The sequence below is a fragment of the Anabrus simplex genome, chromosome 1, assembly GCF_040414725.1.
Source record: "Anabrus simplex isolate iqAnaSimp1 chromosome 1, ASM4041472v1, whole genome shotgun sequence".
In the NCBI taxonomy this organism is placed as follows: Eukaryota; Metazoa; Arthropoda; class Insecta; order Orthoptera; family Tettigoniidae; genus Anabrus; species Anabrus simplex.
Window position 1 is genome coordinate 988,758,933 of NC_090265.1, and position 26,066 is coordinate 988,784,998.

The 26,066-nt window shown below is 41.7% G+C and overlaps 1 protein-coding gene across 1 annotated transcript in view; it reads right to left on the reverse strand.

Annotated features, from left to right (window-relative positions):
• Nucleotides 1-25,155, reverse strand: part of sxc (O-linked N-acetylglucosamine (GlcNAc) transferase sxc) — a 378,462-nt gene extending 353,307 nt beyond the window's left edge. The window contains exon 1 of the mRNA XM_067136873.2: nucleotides 24,637-25,155. Within this exon, the coding sequence (XP_066992974.1) occupies nucleotides 24,637-24,736 (100 nt within the window). The 5' untranslated portion in view covers nucleotides 24,737-25,155. The remainder of the gene's footprint in view (nucleotides 1-24,636) is intronic.
• Between the last annotated feature and the right edge of the window lie 911 nt (nucleotides 25,156-26,066).

Consider the following 26,066-nt stretch of genomic DNA (forward strand, 5'->3'; position numbering starts at 1 on the left):
ACAGAGGCGGATAATTTCATTCTTACAAAGAATTAATTAAGCTATATGCAGCCATGCTCAAAACCTCTCATGGGTGGAAAAACAAAATGACATTCAAGCTTCCTTTTTCTGTTCCTAAACATTTTCACATCGTAACATACTTACATTTACGTCTAGTGCAGCTGTGTTGAATGTAGCAAGCGCAATGTGATAGCAAAATGTGCACAAGGGTATAATTTACAGTATTGTATCCCCATACAATCTGCGTACATTGGTTAATATTAGAGAAGGTTTGCAGTTTTATTTCTGTGCTAGGTTGAATGACTCAGACGAATGAGGTGCTGGTCTTCTGACCCGAACTTGGCAGGTTCGATCCTGGCTCAGTCCGCTGGTATTTGGTCAGAAGAAGAAGAAGAAGAAGAAGAAGAAGAAGAAGAAGAAGAAGAAGAAGAAGAAGAAGAAGAAGAAGAAAGGTTCCGTTTTTGGTCCCACGAGTACCCAGGATAAGAAGGTCGACCTCTGACAGAGCCCTGACATGCCAAAGGCAAGGCTATATACTTCAGAGGGCATGGTATCTGGAGGGGGTCGCTAAGAACTACTCTTCCAGTAGCTATGTATCACCTCGCCACGACCTGAAACTTGTGATTGGGGGAGGCAGACAGGAAAAGGAATGAAATTTAAGAAGGTGAGAATAGAAGGGTAGAAATAGTAATGAAGAATAAAGAGCACAGGCACCTCTCACGCAACTCGGGGGACACCTTGTTAGTCTGGCCCTACACCGAGGCCAATCCAACATGAGTAACCCTGAGATGGCACAGCCCTCGGGATCAACAAGCACACAAACCCCCACACCGACGTCAAGCTTGGTGTCTCTAAACTTTATTCTGAAGAATGACAATGCTCACCCACACGCTCTTTGTGTACGTGAGTACCTGAATGAAGTCTAAATTGAGAGCATGATGTGGCCGGCCCGTAGTCCCGACCTAAACCCAATAGAGCATGTGTGGGATATGCTTGGGAGATGTGCCAGGAGTTGTTCCCCTGACAAACTAGCTCAACTTCGAGCTGTGCTCTAGGCAGAATGGGAGCTCACACCATAACAGAACATTTGAGAGTGCATCCTGAGCATGCCTGATCGAATTACAGCTGTAACTGCAACTACAGGTGGCAACACCCATTGCTGATGCAGCGGAAATGTGTTGAAAACATGTAGACAAATGGACTGCATACGAAACAGTGCCGAACTCCAGGTATCGACATTTCCAAATTCATATTGGTGGACTGTTGTGATTGTCACAATCAATAATGTTTCTCAATCATTGAGCTCAAACTTTTCAAATGGGCAGTTTAATATGAAATACATTGCAATGTTGTTGTAATATCATATTATTGAATTTTACCAGGTTAAAAATAGACTAACATTAATTTTGTCTGAAATACATAGCAGTTTTTTTTTTTTTTTTTTTCCCAGTGAGTGTAGTTAGTGAGATCAAGTTCGTTTAGTTTCTAAGGGCGAAATCATGCTGCTTCTTTGAGATGATAACATCCGCTTGCCACTACAGGCACTGTTCTCTCTGTCACCGCTTCTCTGCACTCCTACGCCTCAGTACTCTACTACAAAGTCTTAAATTATACTCCCTGTACATTCATATACATTACAATATCTTGCAGACTTTCTGCAGGAAAGAACAACTGTGTTTTGACATATTGGGCTTTCCTTTTCACTCCAGATAAATGTGACACCAAATTATATCACCTGGTTTGAACATTTGTAGCAGAACATGGAGGCCCCCACTTGGTAATTCCATTCTTTCCTAAAACGAAAAAAAAAAATGTGGCCGTCGGTCAAAGAAACTCTTCCTCCTCAGAACATGCAGACACTTCTGTTTCAGAGTTATGATCAATTTCATAAACTTCATCTGTTTCATTACCATCACTTTTGTTGTTCAAGATGGCTTCCTCCACCGTTTCACCCATCCATGAAATTATCTGATCAGTGGATGCCATTATAACTTGTGTAAATTGACCAACAGCCACAGTATAAATATTCCATACTAAAGACAAAACTTGACTTATTACAATGAGCAAAATAGAATAGAACTGTTACTCGCTAGTGAGCGCAGCGCCCAGCAAATACAGTTGAACCTGACTTATACGTATATCAAGGGGAAGAGAAAAAAACTACTTGTAACTCAGAATTACTTAGAATTCAGACTTACACAATACATCACATATTTACTGAAAAACCAATGAAATAGACCTACATGTGTAAATCCTTGCAAATAATAAATCCATTAAGACAGAAAATATTATTTTGAACTTGGTCCAGCCTTAAAGAAAACAGAAAGTTTGGCTTGTTTCACTTTTCTTGCATGAAGAGTATAACCTCCTTTTGCAAACTTAGTAATGAATTCAAAGCATTTTCACTACAACTTTTCGCACTGATGTAACGCCTACACACATCAATTTCACTTAACACTTCACTCAGTTCAAGTGTTTCAAGACTCAAGTCATTATCTCCACCTCCATCACTATCGCTTATAGCTGGTTGGCATACATCAGCAATAATCTCTTCATCCGGTAGTTCTCCACATAGAGCCAAATTATCATCGAAATGCACAAAAGTATCGAAATCTACACCCTCCGGTAGCGTTAGCTCATTGCCAGACAAAACTTCGTCTTCATAATCATCATTAGAGGCAGCCTCTTCTAGTAAGACACGAGCTTTGCGGAAAAAGTTGCCGTTTGTGGAGGATGACATCTGCTTCCAGGCAGCCGAAATAAAGTCCATTGGCTTGTAGCAAATTAATGGAGAGAGGTTCATTTCCTGCATCACTCAGTGTTATTACATGTTGAACCAGCAATTTTCTATAATGCCCAAATCAAGCAGTTGTAGAACACTGGTACAGTTAGCAGGGAAATGTTCCACTCGGACATTCTCCAGAACGATTTGAGGTGGATTTTTGCACATTGATCCATAAGAAGTTCTGTTTATTTTTCATTTTAATGTCCAGTTTTGTCAACCAATGTTCCATTAGAAGCATAGTCATCCAAGAATTTCTGTTGGATTCAAATCCGTAGGTTTTGTTTTCGCACCCTTAAAACACCTCGGATTCTTCGATTTTCCTATCACAAGTGGAGGAAGTTTGTCAGATCCATCTGCATTGGTGCGAGAAGTACTGTTGCACGAATTTTACTTTTCTTCCCTACATGACATGAGTCACCTTTTTCAGCTAATGTTTTATTAGGAAGGACATTGTAGAATAGGCCGGTCTAATCACAATTGTGGATGTTTGGAGGCTGATAATCGCTTACGATACTCGTCAGAACCTCTCCTTTCCAGTATTGCACCGTGATGTCGTCCATAGCTTTTAAGTCACTGCAAATTGTTCTCCCTGTGATTCCATGACGATCTTTAAATCCTTGCAACCATCCTGATGAAGCCTTGAAATCAGCAGTGATACTCATCATTTTAGCTAAATATCGCCTTTGCCTTAGCATGTCGCCACTAATCGGTAGAGCTGCAGCCCGCTTTTGCTGGAACCATGTGAAAAGTGCATTCTCCAAATCTACCTACCTTCCTTCTGTCTGACGGCTGCACTTTGCTCATTTTGAACCCAGTTTCAAGAACTCATCCAAAATAGAGTTTCTTTTACTGATGACTGTACATAACGTGATATAAGCAATCCTTAAGTCTGAAGCAATTTCAATTTTTGTTTTGTCTAGATTAGCGTCCACTTCTCGTATAAATTTTACTTTTTCATCCAGGGTATAAATTTTACTTTTTCTCTTCTCCATGGCTAATTAAAAGCAATTGTATGACAAAACTACTGCTCAACAGTAAACACCAAATACCGGCACCGTGGACATTTTATTTCTCTGTTGTTCCCATGAAAGAAATTCTCATATTCAAATTTACTGTATTTTCTTTTGTTTCCGCACCGAAACGGCCCACTTTGCTTGTAATGTATCTCTTTGGCGGCAATGAAAAGGTAAAAAACGACGAAGGTAGAGGAGAAGCGAGATAGAGAGTGAAGGGGACTTGCTCGGTTGGCCTTTGTTAAGTCACCAGTAAGTAATGATCAACAATGTCACTCGGCGAAACTCTGTGTTCTGTTTCAGCACCGAAACCCGACCGCTCTACTTCGGCCTACGCTGACAAACAGGAAATTTCGTAAATACGGTAGTTTCTTTTTAAAAAGTACGTGCTCATTACAATTACGCAAAACTCAGATATATTTCACTGACGCTTAATACGTATAACAGCGAATTACGTATAAACAGATTACGTATAAATAAGGTTTAATTAACACTCTTTTAAATTACATTTTGCCGGGACCTAAAGGAAATTACGTACAAATACGAATTACGCAGAACAGACTTACGTATAAAATAGGTTCAACTGTAAGTACTGCTGCGTCTGACAACACTACTCAACAAGGTTTTCATAACATGGACAAGAATAACTATTTTTAGGTATTGACATTGATGCTTTAACGGCACATACTTATAGACAGGATATAGGTTTTGGGGCTTACGCCGTGTCAAGAAAATAAGGTGAAATTCTTTATATTTCATAGAGAACTTTGCTCTGCATCATCAGAAGAAAATTTCGACTGATCACGAGAAAGGCCTCTGAAGGAATGAGGTTTGAATTTAGACATTATAATAGAAGTGGATGTGGTACGTTCATTCGTCACTAGATGGCTCACTGGACACGATACAGTCCTCGCATTCGAAGCGGAAGCTGACAGAACCATCAGAATCAGTCTGAGAGGGAGTCACACATAACACGAGGAGTACACACACATGAAAGTATGACAGATACAAGACTGGAATGAAACATCTGATGATGAGGAACATACAAATTTGGAAAACACCGAAACGAAATAACAATAGTGAAGGGACAGGGAACGGGTACTACCTACGTAAATCCTTAATGACTGGCAACTACGCATTACTTAACTGATAGCCAGTGTCCCTGTTGAAATCATTAGGATGTCTACGTATTTCCACAGCTTCCAGTATAATCCTGAACCTGCAGTGTCTAGCGAGGGTAAGAGCTCGAGCATCTTGGAACACGTCATGTCCCGATGATAGAGCTTGCTCAGCTATTGCCGATTTGTCTGGCTAGTTGAGACGAATATTTCGTTCATGTTCTTGATACAAGTACCAATGAAACGGCATATTTGACCAATGTATACCTTGCCGCAAGTACAGGGAATTTTGTATACCCCAGGATAAAAAGTAGGGACAATTTGTCCTTGGTTTTACCCAGACTGTGAGCAATTAACATTAACAATGAACGCAACTTTCAGTGTGTCCATCTCCACCTGGATATTTGATGGCTCACAAATTAATCTGACCCACTTGGTGAGTGTTGAGAGAACGCCTTGTTTTTGTGCTGGATGGTGGTGAGAATCTGCATGAAGGTAGCGATTTGTGTGGGTAGGCTTACGATTAGACGGTATGTCCTAAGGAGCCGTGAAGATGAAGTTTCTCAGGACCTTCTGTCCAGACTACAAATGTATCTATCATCAACATACCTCCACAAAATCTTAGGTTTGATGGATGCTGAAGCAATAGCCTCCTCCTCAAAATGCTCCATAAAGAAATTAGCTACTACGGGTGAAAGTGAACTTCCCATACCACTCCGTCCATCTGTTCGTAAAAATTCCCACCCCATAAGAAATAGCTGGAAGTCATGCAGTGGTAAAATAGCTTAGTAATGTCCTCAAGGAACAGATGTTCATGAGAGGCATGACAGAGTCAATCGGCAGTTTAGTGAACAAGGACTCCACATCGAAACTCACCAAAAGTGCATTAGGCTGAAGGGTTATGGTTGACAACTTGTTGACGAAATACCGCGAGTCCCTAACATATGATTCAGTATGTCTGTGTATGGCTGAAGCAATTTGCTTAGGTATTTAGCCAGAGCATATGTAGGAGAACATCTTCTTTATGGATCTTACGAAGTCCATACAATCTAGGTGGCACTGCGTCTCCCGGGGACAGATGTTTAGCCTCCTCTTTTGGAAGATTGCCTTAAGAGCTTCATGGTGGCGTTGGGCAGACGAGTGGTAGGATCAGGTGAGCTCAGTCTGTAAACAGGCTCTGACAATATAGCCGAGATCTTATTCTTATACTCGTCAGTGTCCATAACCACCGTCGATTTACCCGTATCAGCTGAGAGAATGGTCCGTTCAGAAGCGGGTACAACAGCGGACCTCACGAGGCTCACACATTTGTGTCTTAACTCCTCAGCCTTATCCGTAGGTAATTTGTGGATGGCTGCCTCAAAGGAAGTAATTAACTCGTCAGTGGGAATTTTAGAAGGAGCAACAACGAAATTAAGACCCCTAGCTAGAACTACCGTTTGGTTCTCGTCCAAGGATTTCTTGGAAAGATTAACGACAGTTTTACAAGCATCTGGGTTCGTGCATGTTTTTGAGCTAGTCTGAGGAATTTATTTCTGTGTGAATGACATCTGGTTGAATTTGCGTTCAGCCTGTATAGCAGTAATGCGATCGAAAGACAACCACAATCCCTGCACAGAAATCTAAGTTCCTCCAACAAGCTCAAAAACAGGCGATCTTTCCAAGAAATCCTTGGGCAAGAACCAAACAGCAGTTCTAGCTAGGGGTCTTAATTTTGCTGTCGCTCTCTCTAAAATTCCCACTGACGAGTTAATTACTTCCGTTGAGGCAGCCATCCACAAACTACCTACGGATGAGGCTGAGGAGTTAAGACACAAATGTGGGACTCATAAGGTACGCTGTTGTACCCGCTCCCAATTTAACCCTCTACTGCATGAATTATTTTTCGTTTTCGTTTCGTGAAGAAAATTTCAAGCTTTAATGTTCAACATACGTTCAGTGTATTAGATGTACCAGCAATTCTTAACTGGGGCTAATAGCTTAACACTCATATGTGATGTGGATTGCCATAGTTGAATACATATACGATTTTTCACGATTTTACGCTAAGCTTTTAACATTCAAAGACCGAACATTACTACCTACTGGCCATGGGTATGTACTGCAAGGCGCAAGTACAACTTGCAGAACCGTAGGTCGGTAATGTCTTTGAGGTTGAGCCAGAGGTACTCCTGAAGCCTGTGGTAATGTGATGGGGAGGGCCCACGTAAAATAAATTGTATGGACTTCCTAAGATCCATAAAGAAGATGTTCCCCTCAGACTTGTTGTTAGTGCGATAGGTTCTCCTATAAATATGCTCTGGCTAAATACCTAAGTAAATTGCTTCAGCCACACACAGATGTACTGAATCATATGTTAGGATCTCACAGTATTTTGTCAACAAGTTGTCAACCATAACCCTACAACCTAATGCACTTTTGGTGAGTTTCGATTTGGAGTCCTTTTTCACTAAACTGCAGGTTGACACTGTCATGTCTCCCATTGAACATCTGCTCCCTGAGGACATTACTAAGCTCTTTTACCACTGCATGATTTCCAGCTATTTCTTGTGGGATGGGAATTTTTATGAACAGATCGACAGAGTGGCTATGCGAAGTCCACTTTTGCCCGTAGTAACTAATTTCTTTATGGAGTATTTCGAGGAGGAGGCTATTGCTTCAGCACCCGTCAAACCTAAGATTTGGTGGAAGTATGTTGATGATACATTTGTGGTCTGGACATCTCCATGGCTCCTTAGGACATACCGTCGATATCGTAAATCTACCCACACAAATTGCTATCTTCATACAGATTCTCACCACCATCCAGCACAAAAAGAAGGTATTTTCACAACACACTGAAAGTTGCATTCAAGGTTAATGGTTACAGCGATTTGCAGATTCATAGAGCCCTGCATCCCAGACAAACAACCAAGCAAAGCTCACAGAAGGACGAAGTGAGAGGAACTGCCTACCGGCCTTACATTCACAAACACCACAGATCGAATTGCCAAGGTCCTCCGTAAACACAATATAAAAACCGTGTTTTGTACCGTCATTAAAATTGCTCACAGTCTGGGTAAAGCCAAGGACAAATTGTCCCCACTTTTACATCCTGGGGTATACAAAATCCCCTGTACTTGCGGCAAGTTATACATTAGCCAAACATGCCGGTTTATTGGTACTCGTACCACGGAACATGAACGAAATATTCGTCTCAACCAGACAAATCAGCAATAGCTGAGCAAGCTCTATCATCGGGACATGATGTCGTGTTACAAGATGCTCGAGCTCTTACCCACACTAGACACTACAGGTCCAGGATTATAAGGGAAGCTGTGGAAATACGTAGAAATCTTAACAATTTCAACAGGGACACTGGCTATCAGTTAAGTAATATGGTGTTGCCAGCCATTAAGGTTTTACGTAGGTAGTTACCTTCCCCTGTTCCTTCACCACTGTAATTTTGTTTCGGTGTTTTCCAAATCCGTACGTTCCTCATCACTAGATGTTTCATTCCAGACTTGTATCTATATCATACTTTCATGTGTGTATACTCCTGTTGTTATGCGACATCCTCTCAGACTGATTCTGATGGTTCCATCAGCTTCCGCTTCGAACGCTAGCACTGTATTGCATCCAGTGGGCCATCTGGTGACGAATGAACATACCACTTCCACTCCTTTCATAACGTTTAAATTCAAACCTCATTCCCTGAGAAGCCTTTCCCGTGAACACTCAAGACTTTCTTCTGATGACGCAGAGTAAAGTTCTCTGCGAAACAAAGAAATTCCCCTTATTTCCTTGACACGACATAAGCCCATGTCTATTTTTAGGCAATTTGTATGTCCTGATTACAAATATGGCCTTGGAAAATTGCCGACATGTCACATTTTCTATAAATTCATATTTTTAGATGATGAATAATATAAAAATGTGTTCAAACCTACCCACTTTGAGAGAGGTTATGTTCTTTAACATAGATCTTTTACACAAATATGTATAATTTCTGTTCTTTTAAAGTACCATTTGAAACACACTCTCCCTTTTGTGGTTTGAATGAGTGTTACCCTTTGCGGTGGCTTATTCCCTCATCACCCTTATTATGCGTCTGCATGGAGGGTAGGCACATCCGGCTATAACTGACTAATGGAAAGAAAAAATGGTTGCTTCCCGTTGTATTGTGAAAATACGGTTGCTTGCTGTTGTATTGTGGGACAAGAAAAATTCAGAAGCTTTGTGGAAGCTTTGCGAGCGGTACTACTTATTCTGCAATAGTATTAAATGGATTGCGATCGTCGTCCTTGCAAAAATTCTCCAAATAGTTTCTGCTATGTTTGTGGGAAATTAACTTTGAAATCACAATGTTGATCAATTACAGACAATGTAAAAAGAAAAGCATATTACTTGTATTTTGGCTGTAAAGTACCGATAGGTGATCAAGATAAAAATTGAGCACCACACCTGTGTTGTGTAGTGTGTTACGTGTAGTTAACATAGTATTTGCGGAGGGAAGATAACATGTCTTTTGCTGTTCCAATGATTTGGCGAAAGCCTATCAATTATCTGGAAAATTGTTACTTCTGTATTACCACAACAGAGGGATTTTCAAGGAAAACTGAAGGTAACATTGATTATCCCAATCTGCCATCAGCCACAAGTCCGCCTCTGAAGCGTAACGGTTAGTGTGATTACCTGCCATCCTCGGGGGCCCAGGTTCGATTACCGGTACTGGCAGAAATTTAACACGTTGACTGCCAGAACACATAGCAAGAAATGTTCCGGTGGCCACTGCATTTTTTCTACTATGCATGTAGTAAATAAGCAGTAAAGCAAAATTCGAAGTGATATTTCACTTTTAAAGTGTTCAATCTACGTACGAAATACAATAAAAATTCTCAGCACCCCGAGGTACCGCCGTGGCCCCACAGAAAAGTTCACTGCATGGTTTTGCCTAGACGGCCAGAGGGGTACAGTCTAGCGGTACCAGAAGCTTGCATCGCTTGACAGTGCACATTGTAGATAACAGAGCGTGCCACGATTTGTTTACTAGCGCTTAGGACTACAATCGCAAGGCACTCATTCTTTTACAGTAGGGTGTGTGTGAAATACTTGGGAGATATTTCTAAGTTATTTTACCAGTGAACGGAGAGGTTAGTTATAAAAATGAAACCGTTTTCTTCTCGAACTCGGAAAATAATGACGCTAGCCCTTCAGTATGAGATCTCTGGTAAGTAGTGTCCATGTCAAACTGATCTATTGCGTTTTGCAACTCAAAAAACTCTTCACCAAATTAAATTTGAAATATATTTATTTCCTGTTTACTCCACGCCAAATGCTCAACGGTGATGTAAAATTTTGGTATGTTGTCAAAGAATGTTGTCAATTCAGAAAATACAAATACGCTCATTTTTATGCTATATTTATTGCGATAACCGTAGTGGTGCTGGTGATTTTTGTTTTAAGAGGAAGTACAACGAGGTAATCATCCTCTCTGAACAAATAAGTGGAAGAGAATTTTAAAATATAAAAACAAAATTATTTATTCAATAAAGTAATTTGGAAACGACGTACAAAATAAAACAAAAAACAATTATAGAATTAGGCTGAAAGGATTACAAACGTATCAAAAGGGAACGTACGTTCCCTGAGTAACAGTACACTTGTAATTTATATACACTTGATAAGTCCACTGTCGCACATAAAGCGGATGACGAGATCAGCAGTAGTCGCGTCATCAGCTAGTATGCGTTCGAGTGTTTCCTGCAGGCCGAGGCTTCGTCTTAGGCCAGAGAGATCGGCGCACTCTGTGAGGATGTGGGCCACGGTGAAGTCGGCACCACAAGAACACACTGGGGGGGTCTTCCCTCTTTAGGAGATAAGAGTGCGTGGATCGTAAATGACCTATCCTCAGCCTGCATAGAACTATGGCCTCTCTCCGTGAAAGTCGGAAAGAGGACTGCCACACGGTAGTTGTCTTCTTAATTGCTCTCAGCTTGTTGGGAGATCGGATATCTAGCCACTCCGATTCCCAGGACAATAAGATGGTTCGACGTAGCTGAGAACAAATATCCTTAGCAGGTACATTGACTGGTCTTGGAGGTAAAAGTACAGCTTCCTTTGCAGCTTCATCCGCAAGTTCGTTTCCCGCAATCCCAACGTGGCTTGGAAGCCACGCAAAAGTGATTCTGGTGCCAGCCTCCCATAACCTGGCTAGAAGGTCATGTATCTGTCGCACCAGTGGGTGTTGCGAGAAACAGGTTTCAATAGATCGCAGAGACCTTAACGAATTGGTACACAACAGAAAGTGGCTTCTTTCGTCACGCAGTGCAAACTGCAGAGCCTCTAAGATGGCGTAAAGCTCTGCAGTATACACGCTACATACTTTCGGGAGCTAGATCTTCATACTCATATCATCAATGACGAAAGAGCAACCAACATTATCTCCGATTTTAGAACCATCCGTGAAGATAAGTCTCGCAGCCGGATATTGGTGAACAAAATCCTGGAAATACCTCCGATAAACCTTGGGTCCACGTAGCAGATCTAGACGTATATCCGGTCGCGGAACCAACCACGGAGGTACCTCGCTAAGAGTTTTTTGAAGACAACCGATATCAATATTCAAATCATGACACAAGCTATCAATCCAAAACCCAACCGGCCGTGTGGCTTTCGGCCGGTCTTGGTACCGCTGATGGTATTGAGTACGATAGATGCATTGATAGCTTGGATGTAGCGGCATTTCACGAATTTTGGCAGAGTACGTGAGGAGTAACTGCTGCCTCCTTATCCGTAAGGGTGGAACTCCCGCTTCAGCGAGTAGGCTGGGAATGGGGCTAGTACGGAAAGCACCCGTTGCCAGCCTTACTCCACTATGGTGAATACTGTCCAAAAGGCTCAGTGTAGATTTTGATGCCGAGCCATAAGCCACACTTCCATAGTCTATTCGGGAGAGGACCGTAGCAGCCATGGATTTGAACTTCCTCCGGGCGTCTGGATAAGATAGTTATCCAGAGTTTTTATCTCCTGGATCTTCTTCTCCTGCTTGAATGTGGGGCACTCCTTGGAGATAGGAGCATGCGCACCCGGGCAGTTGACGCACACAGGTGGTGGTGTGCATTCAACCCCAGCATGCTCGCACTTCCCACACGCTTTGCAGGTCGTCGAACCTGTACATCGCAATGAGGTGTGGCCAAACTTTTGACAGTTGTAGCACCTCATTGGTGCCGGAATATATGGACGAACAGTCAAGCGATACATTGCCACTTTTATCCGTTCAGGTATGGTCTCAGCGTCGAAGGTAAGGATGAAAGCACCCGTATCGAGTAGCTTATCACCCACACGCCTCTTCAACCTCTTCATGTCGGTTATACCCCAACGTGCTAGGTACCGGATCATCGTATCATCGGAAGACTTAACCAAATCCCTGTGGAATGTAACTGCCTAGCAGGAGTTAAGGGTTTGGTGATTCTCGATTTTCACCTCTACCTTTCCGAATAACTTGGCTTCAAGTAGCCGTCTGGATTGTTCAGCCGTAGATGTCTTGATAAGTACGGATCCATCGCGGAGCTTGCGCATCTCGTCGACTTCAACAGCAACAATTTCTTCGATGGAATTGCTGATCATGAAAGGACATTCATCAAGAAAACTCTTACAATCGACCCTGGAAGCAACCAGGAATCGAGGAAGACATTCGTCACTTACATAATCCACTGGAACTGGAGTATACCGGTTGCGTTTCTTGCCTATTTTTGACGCCGTTTTTTGAAGGGTGCCCCCCTTTGAATTTGTTGAAAGAGAAGAGAGAGGTTCCGTTTCTTGGTCCCACGAGTACTCACGGAAATATGAGGTCGACCTCTGGCAGAGCCAAGGAGATTTACCGGAGGCAAGGCTATATACTCCAGAGGGCACCCGGTATCTGGAGGGGGTCGCTAGGAACTACTCACCCAGTAGCCATGCATCACCTCGCCACGACCCGAAACTTGTGATTGGGGGAGGGTAAAACCTCCGTTCTAACCTAATCTACCCGAGGCAGAGAGAGTGGCCAGACAGGAAGAGGAATGAAATTAAAGAAGGTGAGAATAGAAGGGTAGAAATAGTGATGAAGAATAAAGAGCACAGACACCTATCAAGCAACTCGGGGGACACCTTTTTAGTCTGGCCCTACACCGAGGCCAATCCAGCATGGGAAACCCTGAGCTGGCACAGCCCTCGGGATCAACAAGCACACAAGCCCCCACACCGACGTCAAGGTCATGGAGTCCCTAGAGGGGGCGATAACCGTAGAAATCAGCTCAGGTATGGGTGCAACAATTTGGAAGGAATCAGTGTGGCCTATTGATTAGGTAAGCATAAGCTTGGGGTAAAAATGGGAAATCATAGAAATCCATAACCAGGTTTCCCGACAGTAGTATTCACGCCCACGATCTCCAAAATCTTGAGCTTGCGAGTTAGCTAACCCGGCATACCTAAGCGCATGGCTAAACTGATTGGACAAATACTCAAATATTGCCAATAAAAGGAGGTTGGATTAATTAAAAAATAGAGACTATATTTTGGAATCCAAGCACGCCAGGATTTGCTCCGAGGTCATAGCGGTAAGCTAGCATAGCAAATTCAACGGCTCAGCGGTCCGCCGGCCTGGCAGGGAAAGTCAAATAGCAACACCTGTCAGCGGTACTTTGTACCGCCGTGGCCTCATGAGACACTCACTCAGCGGTACAATGTACCGCTCTGGCAGCCAACGTGTTGAGAATGGCAGGAGGACTGGTGATTGAAATGGTACATGCAGCTCACCTCCATTGGGGGTGTGCCTGAAAAGAGTTGCACCACCTCGGGATGAGGATACGAGTTTACTTATCAGTCACAAGACCCGTGCCACATTGTCCGGAGCTTCCCATCCCTATCTCTTCCCCCAGTGGGGAAGATTATGTCATTCCAGAGGAACAAGAACAATCAGAATCCTCAGGCTACTCTTCAAATTCCGCTAATCCTACCTACATTCCCGAACATCATAAAACACCTCATCTGATAAGACAGGCAGAACGTAATGATCTAGTTAGGGATTTAGATCTTTCCAAGCAACATGTTGAACTATTATGTTCTACATTACAACAATGGAACTTATTAGCAAGAGATAAGTTTTCAGTGTTCTCAAAACAAAATGATAAGCTGACTACTTATTTTACAATTAAAAATTCTGTTTGTGCGTGCAAAATGTGATCGGGCTAAGGGATGAATTAGATATTTAATACAATCTTGAAGAATGGAGACTGTTCATCGATTAATCAAAACTAAGCTTATAAGTAGTTTTATTAGACAATGGCAATACAAAATCTTCCATTCCAATGGTTCATTCAGTCGCTATGAAAGAAACTTATGAAAGCATGTCACTAATGTTGAATGCAGTAAATTATAATGAACATCACTGGACATGGTGGTGGTGGTGGTGATTTTTGTTTTAAGAGGAAGTACAAGGAGGTAATCATCCTCTCTGAACAAATAAGTGGGAAAAAAATTTAAAATATAAAACAAAATTATTTATTCAAGAAAGGAATTTGGAATCGCAGTACAAAATAATAAAAAACAATTATAGAATTAGACCGAAAAAATTACTAACAAAACAAAAGGGAACGTACGTTCTCTGAGTAACATTACACTTGTAATTTATAAACCCTTGATAAGTCCACTGTCGCACATAAAGCGGATGACAAGATCAGCAGTAGTTGCATCATCGGCTAGTATGCGCTCGAGTGTTTCCTGCAGGCCGAGGCTCCGTCTTAGGCCAGAGAGATCGGCGTGCTCTGTGAGGATGCAGGCCACAGTGAAGTCGGCACGACAAGAACACACTGGGGGGGGGGGGTCTTTCCTCTTTAGGAGATAAGGATGCGTAGATCTAAATGACCTATCCTCAGCCTACACAATACTATGGCCTTTCTCCGTGAAGGCCGGAAAGAGGACCGCTACACAGTAGTTGACTCATTAATTGCTCTCAGCTTGTTGGGAGTTCGGATAGCTAGCCACTCCGAATCCCAGGACGCCAAGATGGTTTGACGTAGCTGAGAACAAATATCCTCAGCAGGTATATTGACAGGTCTTGGAGGTAAATGTACAGCTTCCTTTGCAGCTTCATCCGCAAGTTCGTTTCCTGCAATCCCAACGTGGCTTGGAAGCCATGCAAAAGTGATTCTGGTGGCAGCATCCCTTAATCTGGCTAGAAGATCATGTATCTGCTGTACCAGTGGGTGTTGCGAGAAACAGGTTTCAATAGACTGCAGAGAGCTTAACAAATCGGTACGCATAAGAAAGTGGCTTCTTTCGTCACGCAGTGCAAACTGCAGAGCCTCTAAGATGGTGTAAGGCTCTGCAGTATACACGCTACATACTCTAGGAAGCGAGATCTTCGTGCTTATGTCATCAATGACGAAAGAGCAACCAACATTATCTCCGATTTTTGAACCATCCGTGAAGGTATGTCTCGCAGCTGGATATTGGTGAACGAAGTCCTGGAAATACCTCCAATAAATGGAGGTATCCGTTTTCACCTTGGGTCCACGGGGCAGATCTAGACGTATATCCGGTTGCGGAACCAACCACGGAGGTACCTCGCTAAGAGTTTGTTCAAGACAACCACCGATATCGATATTCAAATCATGACACAAGCTATCAATTCGAAACCCAACCGGCCGTGCGGATCGCTCCACAGAGTTTTGTACAGAACAGCAGTATTGAAAACGCATCGATAAGTCAAAGCCAGCAACAAAAGATAATCGCTAAAGAAACTCGAGTTTTAACAGCACAAGGACCGAAAGTGCATTATTGCTGATGTTGCCTGGGAAGGCTGCTTCCCAAGAACGCTCGGCTGGGAAATCCTCCCCAAATAGGGCTGGAATTGGAGAATGAGGTCTATATTTCGATCAGCATTTATTGTTTCACAGAAAAACACAGGTCCTATAATTCTGTGAGCACTTATAGCGCACCAAACTCCTATCTTTACATCATGAAGTGGACAGACATGCAGCTGGTGGGGGTTTTCTGCACACCGGTAGTGATTGTTTTGAATATTTAAATAGCCACTTAAGTGTAGCCAAGCTTCATCACCATAAAAAGTTGTGGGTCAACATACCCACCGTGAACTGACTGAAGCAACCAGTTACAATACCGAACCCTAGCTAAACTGTCAGATCCTCTTAAATATTGGGCAAGGGTGGGTTTGTACGGTTTTGCTTTCAACAGTTTTGTTGCTTTGTGGGCAGACGATAATGACACATTAGCTTGTGCGGCGAGACGCAACAGGGATTTTGTTGGAGTTCTTTCCAAGAGAGCTCCTATTTCGTTTTCCTCTGTTGATACGGTTCGTCTCCTGCGTGATTTCTTGTTAAGAATGGACCCAGTGGTCCCGAACTTCTTTACTAATTTACGTACCGTATTCCTATGGGGAGGGATGATGACAGGAAATTTGCGAATGAATCGAAAGCAGCACTCTGTATATGCAGAATGCTTCACATAGCACAACACAATGAATACACGCTGTGATTACACATGATTGCTTTAGTATTCTTACAGAAATTACTACATTTTGAAGTGAACACACTGAACACACTACCAATACCAGAGATGTTAAAACTAAACTATTGCTGTGAAGCAATGGTTATCGCTACCGTACTGCATTAGATCATCTTAGCCGGTCATGAAGCAATACATCCTTCGGCAAATGAGTCACCGAGCCGCGCTATCGCCTTCTGTGCATGTTCCCCTGACACATGGAGCCAGCCTAAAAAAAGACCCTGCAGCCGGTCAGTTGTTAATATAGCCTACCATTTCTATCATAGCTAAGCTACTCTTGAAAATTTTCATACAAAAAAAAAAGGAACATAGTAATTGTATTGTGGTCCCATGTACCAGGAGCCTTTGATCATTAAGAAAGAGAAGAAAAAAGGACTTACAAGCATGTGTGAATTCCTTGAACCTCAGTTCAGAGACTTCTTCAATTTGCCATGGGAATAAGTGAGTAAAGCACCGGACGAGTTGGCCGTGCGGTTAAGGGCACGCGGCTGTGAGCTTGCATCCAGGAGATAGTGGGTTCGAATACCACTGTCGGCAGCCCTGAAGATGGTTTTCGGTGGTTTCCCATTTTCACACCAGGCAAATGCTGGGGCTGTACCTTAATTAAGGCCATGGCTGCTTCCTTCCAACTCCTAGGCCTTTCCTGTCCCAGCGTCGCCATAACACCTATCTACATTGGTGCGACGTAAAGCCAACAGCAATAGTAAAAACAAAAAAGTGAGTAAAGTATTGATGTATGGATATCCAACGTTTTTGCTATTTTGGACACACACTTAGACATATAGGCCTAATACTTGTAAAATAATTGAGTGGCACACTACTAACGTTTTTGTTCACCAGTAATTGTAAATTATTCAATAAAACATCCAAACATGTGACTTTGGTTGCATTATTTAGTTTTATGCCGCTTCTGTACAATTACTGAAATGGATTATAGAACATTTTTCGGAGGAGCCCTTCAAATCTTCATTACAGACTGTCATGCCTTTCAGAGTTCAGTCTGCAAGCCTCAGTGAATTTATAAACCGTCACCACAACCCTTGTATCTGTAACTAGTTCTATACCTCCAATCTTTAAATAATTAGAAACAGAGTCTAACTGTCATCGTCTTGGTCTCCCTCTACTTCTCTGCTTCATTAAACATCTTTCACTAACACTATTAGTAAGAAACCAATAATATTAAGTAATAGTATTAGTATTATGTTTCATAAAGTTATTAGCTAATAATATCAGTAAATTGTTTCATAGACAACATGACTAATAAAAATTACTCACATTATTGGGATTATTTTCATTAGTGTATTTTGACTCATATATTCCGTATTATTAGTGAAACCAAAGTGAGTGATATTTTAACATTTCGGCACAAAATCGTGAGATCAGTGTGAAATGATCGACTCTGATTGAAATAGTGATGAGGAACGAGTGTAGGTAGGCCCTATTCACTGTTCAATAAATGTTAGGCCAAAAACAGGCTGTAGTGGTATGTAACAAACATATGAATACAATGAGAGATTTAGGTTAGATTACAGAAGTTTCGAGTATTTGCTTGATAGGATTGGTAATAGAATGTTCCACTGCAAGGAATGAAGCATAACCTCAAAACAGCAGCTTCACATTGCACTTCACGGATTGGTAGCGATACACAGTATCATTTTGTTTCCCTAGTGCAGTTCTACTCGGAGACTCCATCTATCCTTTAAAATCTTGGCTTACACCACCAGTAAACCAAGATGGTGATGGAGATGATTGTTTTAAAAGAAAGTAGCCTACAACTAGGCAACCATCCTCTTTATTACACTAATCAGATAGAAAAATGGAAGTGATCCAACACTTCGAAAAATGAAGGTAAGGGCCATGAAGGGCGTGAAAATGAAACTCTCTCTACGCCTCGCAACCTAATACCATCAGGGTCAGAAAAGAACAAGAGTTAAACAAGGGAGATCAGATGTTGTTGTTGTTTGAGTCATCAGTCCACAGACTGGTTTGATGCAGCTCTCCATGCCATCCTATCCTGTGCTAACCTTTTTATTTCTACGTAACTACTGCATCCTACATCTGCTCTAATCTGCTTGTCATATTCATACCTTGGTCTACCCCTACCGTTCTTACCACCTACACTTCCTTCAAAAACCAACCGCACAAGTCCTGGGTGTCTTAAGATGTGTCCTATCATTCTATCTCTTCTTTTTGTCAAATTTAGCCAAATCGATCTCCTCTCACCAATTTGATTCAGAATCTCATCATTCGTGATTCGATCTATCCATTTCACCTTCAACATTCTTACGTAACACCACATTTTGAAAGCTTCTATTCTCTTTCTTTCTGAGCTAGTTATCGTCCATGTTTCACTTCCATACAATGCCACGCTCTACAAGGAAGTCTTCAAAAACATCTTTCTAATTCCTATATCAATGTTTGAAGTGAGCAAATTTCTTTTCTTAAGAAAGCTCTTCCTTGCTTGTGCTAGTCTGCATTTTATGTCCTCCTTACTTCTGCCATCGTTAGTTATTTTATTCCCCAAGTAACAATATTCATCTACTCCCTTTAAGATGTCCGATTCGTTGGCTGAACGGTCAGCGCACTGGCCTTCGGTTCAGAGGGTCCCGGGTTCGATTCCCGGCCGGGTCGGGGATTTTAACCTTAATTGGTTAATTCCAATGGCACGGGGGCTGGGTGTATGTGTTGTCTTCATCATCATTTCATCCTCATCACGATGCGCAGGTTGCCTACGGGAGTCAAATAGAAAGACCTGCACCTGGCAAGCCGAACCCGTCCTGGGATATCCCGGCACTAAAAGCCATACGACATTCCATTATTCCTTTAAGACTTCATTTCCTAATCTAATATTTCCTGCATCACCTGCCTTCATTCGACTGCACTCCATTACTTTTGTTTTGGACTTATTTATTTTCATCTTGTACTCCTTACCCAAGACTTCGTCCATATCATTCAGCAGCTTGTCGAGATCTTCTGCAGTCTCAGATAAAATAATATCATTGGCAAATCTCAAGATATGATTTCCTCTCCTTGGATTGTGATTCCTTTTCCTAATTCCTCTTTGATTTCCTTTACTGCCCGTTCTATGTAAACATTGAAAAGGAGGGGTGACAAACTGCAACCTTGCCTCACTCCTTTCTGGATTGCCGCTTCTTTTTCAAAGCCCTCAATTCTTACAACTGCAGACTGATTTTTATACAGATTGTATATAATTCTTCATTCTCGGTATCTGATCCCAATCACCTTCAGAATCTTAAATAGCTTCGTCCAATCAACGTTATCGAATGTCATTTCTAGATCTACGAATGCCATGTAAGTGGGCTTGTCGTCCTTGATTCGATCCTCTAAGATCAGACGTAAAGTCAGGATTGCTTAACGTGGTCCTACATTTCTTCTGAAGCCAAACTGATCTCCCAACTCAGCTTCAATTTGTTTTTCCATTCTTCTGTAAATAATATGTGTTAAAATTTTTTCAAGCATAAGACACTGAACTAATGGTGCGGTAGTTTTCACAACTGTCAGCACTGGCTTTCTTGGGAATAGGTATAACATCATTCTGCCGAAAATCGGATGGGACTTCTCCTGTCTCATACATCTTACACACTAAATGGAATAACCTTGCCATGCTGGTTTCTCCTAAGGCAGTCAGTAATTCAGAGGGAATATCATCAATTCCAGGTGCCTTGTTCTTATTTAGGTCTCTCAGAGCTCTGTCAAAATCTGACCTCAAAATTGGGTCTCCCATTTCATCAGCATCAACAGCCTCTTCTTGTTCCAGAACCAAATTATCTACATCTTTACCTTGATACAACTGTTGGATATGTTCTTGCCAACTTTCTGCTTTTTCTTCTTTCCCTAGAAGTGGCTTTCCATCTGAGCTCTTAATATTCATAGACTTTCTATCCACTTGATTCTTTAATCACCTGTATTCTTTTCTGCCCTCTTCATTTCTAGCATTCTTGTATTTTCGTCGTTCATCAATCAGGTCTAGTATCTCCTGAGTTATCCACTGATTCTTAGCTGATCTTTTCTTCCTTCCTAACATCTCTTAAGCAGCCGTACTGACTTCATTTTTCATGACTATCCACTCTTCCTCTATTGTGTTTTCTTCAGCCTTTTCATTTAGCCCTTGTGCAACATGTTCCTTGAAACAATCCCTCACACTCTTTTCTTTCAACTTGTCTAGATCCCATCTTTTTGCATTCTTTCCTTTCTTCAACTTCAGATGGCATTTCATGACTAACAAGTTGTGGTCAGAGTCCATGTCTGCTCCTGGGAAAGTTTTGCAGTCTAACACCTGGTTTCTGAATCTCTGCCTAATCATTATGAAGTTTATTTGATACCTTCCAGCGTCTCCAGGTCTCGTCCACGTATACAGCCGTCATTTGTGGTGTTTGAACCAAGTATTGGCAAGGACTAAATTATGATCAGTACAGAATTCAACCAGCCGAGTTCCTCTTTCGTTCCTTTGTCCCAATCCAAATTCTCCTACTGTATTACCTTTTCTTCCTTGGCCTACCACTGCATTAGATTCTCGTCACCTTTTACATATTGTATTAAATCTTCTATATCTTCATATATTCTTTCGATTTCCTCATCATCCGCTGAACTAGTAGGCATATAGACCTGCACTATTGTGGTGGGCATTGGTTTCGTGTCTATCTTGACGACAATAATTCTTTCACTATGCTGGTCGTAGTAGCTTACCCGCTGCCCTATTTTCTTATTCATTATTAGACCAACTCCTGCATTTCCCATTTGATTTTGTGTTGATAATTCAGTACTTGGCTGACCAAAAATCCTGTTCTTCCTGCCAATGTACTTCACTTATACCAACTACATCTAACTTTAGTCTCTCCATCTCCATTTTCAGATTCTCTAACCTACCACAACAATTCAAACTTTTAACATTCCACGCTCCGACTCACAGAATGTCAGTATCCATCTTCCTGATGATCGCCCCCTCTCGTGTAGTCCCCACCCGGAGATCCGAACGGGGGACTAGTTTACCTCCGGAATATTTTTCCCGGGAGAACGCCATCATCAGTACATCATTCATACAGAGAGAGCTGCATGTCCTCGGGAGTTAGTTATGGCTGTAGTTCCCCATTGCTGTCAGCCGTGTAGCAGTATCAACACAGCTAAGCCATGTTGAGTATTATTACAAGGCCATATCAGTCAATCATCCAGACTGCAGCCCTTGCAACTTCCGAAAGGCTACTACCCCCCTTTCGATGAACCGTTCGTTAGACTGGTCTCTCAACAGATACCCATCCGATATGGTTGCACCTGCGGCTCGGCTATCTGCTTCATTGGGACACGCAAGCCTCCCCACTGCGGCAAGGTCACATGGTTCACAGGGGAGGGGAGGTCAGATAGGATAGATGAAAGTGAGGAGCCTAGCACAAGTGGAAGCAATGCCAGGACTTAGGTCAGGGCTCCGTGGTCGCCAACCCACTCTCCCAAGTTGAGAGCCCTTGTAGCCCCTTTTAGTTGCCTCTTACGACAGGCAGGGGATGTAGGTCTTATTCTACTTCTACCGCCCCCACCCATGGAGGGTAGTAAATCATGATTTTGCTAGTCCATCTCAAAAGAAATTTTCAAGAGCGCGAAAAATAAAAAAGAAAAAGAAAAAGGAGGGTTATTGTGTGCAAATGGCTGCGAAAAGTTGACACTTTAACTCAATCACTTTCTGCAAATAAACACTCTTTTCACATTAATTTTACTTCTATTAACCATTTTCATATGAATCAAAGTCACAACAATGAAAATATCAAGTGAGCCAGCCTATCGCCTTGTTAGCCCAATAATTGTTGGCATATGAATTAATAGCCGGTTGTAGTCAAGCACTAGTTTACTGCTAGGAACAAGCACAAACCAAGAACATATGCAACAGACCAATTCTAACCTCCATTTGTATCAGCTGACTAATGAACTAGCCTAATATTATGAGTGAAGATATTTATTTTAGTCATGTGTAAATCTTTATGAAACAGAATTTGGTTACTAATAATTATTTTTATGAGTTCCAATGCCATTAGGTAATATTATTAGTTAGTTTTATGAAACAGGGCCCAGAGTCCATTACTCTCCTAGGTAACCTACCCTCCTCCATTCGCCTCACATGACCCCACCACTGAAGCCCGGTTTATGCGTACAGCTTCATCCATCATGTTCATTCCTAACTTAGCCTTTACCTCCTCATTCTGAGTAGGCTACCCTTCATGGCTGTTACACTTGCTGCATCAGCTTTACTGCAACTTGATTCAATCTCACCATACTACCATCCTCAAAGTACACACATCCTAAATTCTTGAAATTTTCTACCTGTTCCAGCTTTGTATATCCAATCAGACATTCAATTCTCTTGGATTTCTTACCTACTGACATCAATTTAGTCTTCGAAAAGCTAATTTTCATACCACATTCATTACATCTATTTTCAAGTTCTGAGATATTAGATTGCAGGCTTTCGGCACAATCTGCTATTAAGACCAAGTTGTTAGCACATGACAAACTGCTTACTACATTTTCACTTAACTGAATCCCTTGTTGTTCTTCTTGCTAGTGGCTTTATGTCGCACCGACACAGAGATCTTATGGCGACGATGGGAGAGGAAAGGCCTAGGAGTTGGAAGTGGCCTTGGATTTAAGGTACAGCCCCAGCATTTGCCTGGTGTGAAAATGGGAAAGCACGGAAAACCCTCTTCAGGGCTGCCGACAGTGGGATTCGAACCCACTATCTCCCGGATGCAAGCTCACAGCCACGTGCCGCTAACCGCCAACTCGCTACTTAATACCTTTCTAGATGATCCCTGTGAGGTATGAACATTGGTAGTCGTGAAGGCTCCCTTAAGAGGAATCGTAAACGGACACTGGTGTAACATCAAGTTAAAATCACTTTTCCTACTAACAAAGAGTATTTCTATTGCATTGTTTGGCTGATATGACTCCATCTGGGCAAGATATGAAAGAAGTGTATCTATCTCAACATGAGGCACTAGCTATTGACACCAAATTCATCAACCATCTCTACAGGTTTTTCATTTACAGAACTTGCAAGGCCAAGCACTGGTGCATGGAAAGTTGGAGAGAAAAAAAAAAGAACAGTACCTGAATTAAATTAGCTGCATCCTCATAATATACAGACCCAAAATGGTAGACTATAATTTATTACAAATTACTTTTGCTAGGGCCTATAGCTTATAGGCTACCTAGGTACACAGTCAATTTGTAAACAAGAATTTGGGACATCTTATTAACTCCCTGCAGGTCTATGTGTCTGGGGCATTATAATATTTCAATGAAGATAATGCTTCTGTATTGCTACTCCTCTGGCATACTTTTATCCCAGTCAAATCTTGAACTGAGAATCTCCCAGCAATCAAGCCGAGATTACCCTGTCATCTGGCACAATTTTCCTTAATCAGCAAAAATGTTAAAATTGAAATAACAACTTAATTAGGCCTAGACCATGCTAATTAGGACTAATGTTTAATAAATTAATTCCAAGGAACCAGAAGAGTATGAAAAAAAAATTACACCCTGCTCACAAGAAACGCGAGAGTGGAGCTATGTTGTAATACACATTATAACAACAGTCCAACGAACGAATGCTACATAACCTTTCATGAATATAACTTCACGTAAAAGTTTATACATCAGAAGAAAATAGGAATAAAGTTAAGAGGTTTAGGTGCCGTTCCGTACACACACCAACACACTTTACTACTTTGGGCACAGGATTCATATAACAGTACTCTGAATTTTTCGAATACAAAACAGAACAAAACAATGAAGAGCCACAGATCTAACTTTTCAGAACTACGGTACCATGCAATTACAATTTATAAGTAACAGAAAATATAGAACCTCTCAAAAAAATTAACTGAAGATGAAATAACGGTGCATAGTTCCTTATAATTACAATGCTTACTGAATATTGATAGGATTAATCAAAGTTTAATGTTTTGTAGAAGTGTCATATAATTATATGTAACCATTCGGGAGTCCTAATTCTGAAACAGTCGGTCAACACCGTGTTAGAGCCGAACCTGATGTCCTCACACAAAGCAACTATTATTCATACATTTGATCCCACATAAAATTGTATAATTATCAACATATAATAGGGAGGGAATAAGTATATGACATCCATTACTTATGCACTCACCAACTGTGGAAAGTTGCTGGATATCATTCATTTTGAGAATGACATTGGCACCAGTAATTTGCTGATGCTGGCTTTGCTGTTGCACTTGCTGCGCCTGCATCGAAGACGCCCAGGACTCCAGTTTGAGAATAACTACAGTTGCAAATTAATTCACACCCCAAAATTTCAAAATTACACAAAATCTTGTCTAATCAGTTCCATTCCACGTTGACTCACGAAGATCAAGATGGATGCACTTTTTTTGGATGATTAGCGAACCAAAATAGACAGATGGCGTGCTACGAAGTTCGAAACCTGATTGGTCGTCAATTTGTAATTCGGCAAAAATTGAACTCTTAAACTTGCGGTACATTGATGCTTTACAGCCTACGAGTACCAAGGATATTAATAATTCACTAGCAATCAATAATGTCTATACGAGAACCGTTCTCTGTATGTGTTCTTTTTTTATTTTTTTTATTACACGTCCCTTCGCATCTACTGCAGCAAGGGAGTCAAGAGCAAAGAGGATAGAGGTAAAGAGGTTCTATACGCAACAACGCTGCCGCCAGGTGCTGCACGAAGTTCCATATCTTTAAGAGCTACCTACCAGCTGTTTAGTGAACTATTAGAGTTTCTAGTTATAATCAACAGAGCGCGACAACAGTTAAAAGGATTGTGACGATTGATACGACTGACGAACATTATGACCAGGACCAAATACATAAAATTTTCCCCAAAGAGGTGCCGAAATCCCAACTAGGTTTAGTCAAAGACGAAAAAATGCCTGATTTTGATGAAGATAATTATTAGGATATGCATAATTATGCTTCGAGATTCATAACGAAAATAAAACATAGAACTTCAGGGCTCATTCGCCACTGAACGTAGGCTATTGTAAGATTAAAAGACATTAATTTCATTCTTCTTAATCTGTTTATCCTCCAGGGTTGGTTTTTTTTCCTCGGACTCAGCGAGAGATCCCACCTCTGCTGCCTCAAGTGCAGTGTCCTGGGGCGTGAGACATTGGGTCGGAAGATACAACTGGGGAGAATGACCAGGGGCCTTGTGGGGGGATGGGAAAACTGGAAGGGATAGACAAGGAAGAGGGAAAGAAGCGGCTGTGGCCTTAAGTTAGGTACTATCGCGGCATTTGCCTGGAGAAGAAGTGGGAAACCACGGTAAACCACTTCCAGGATGGCTGAGGTGGGAATCGAACCCACCTCTACTAATTTGACCTCCCGAGGCTGAATGGACCCCGTTCCAGCCTCGTACCACTTTTCAAATTTCGTGGCAGAACATCCTGTTCCGGGAGTGGCAGCTAATCATACTAACCACTACTCCACAGAGGCGGACAATTTCATTCTTACAAAGAATTCATTAGGCTATATGCAGTGATGCTCAAAACCTCTCATGGGTGGAAAAACAAAATGACATTCAAGCTTCCTTCT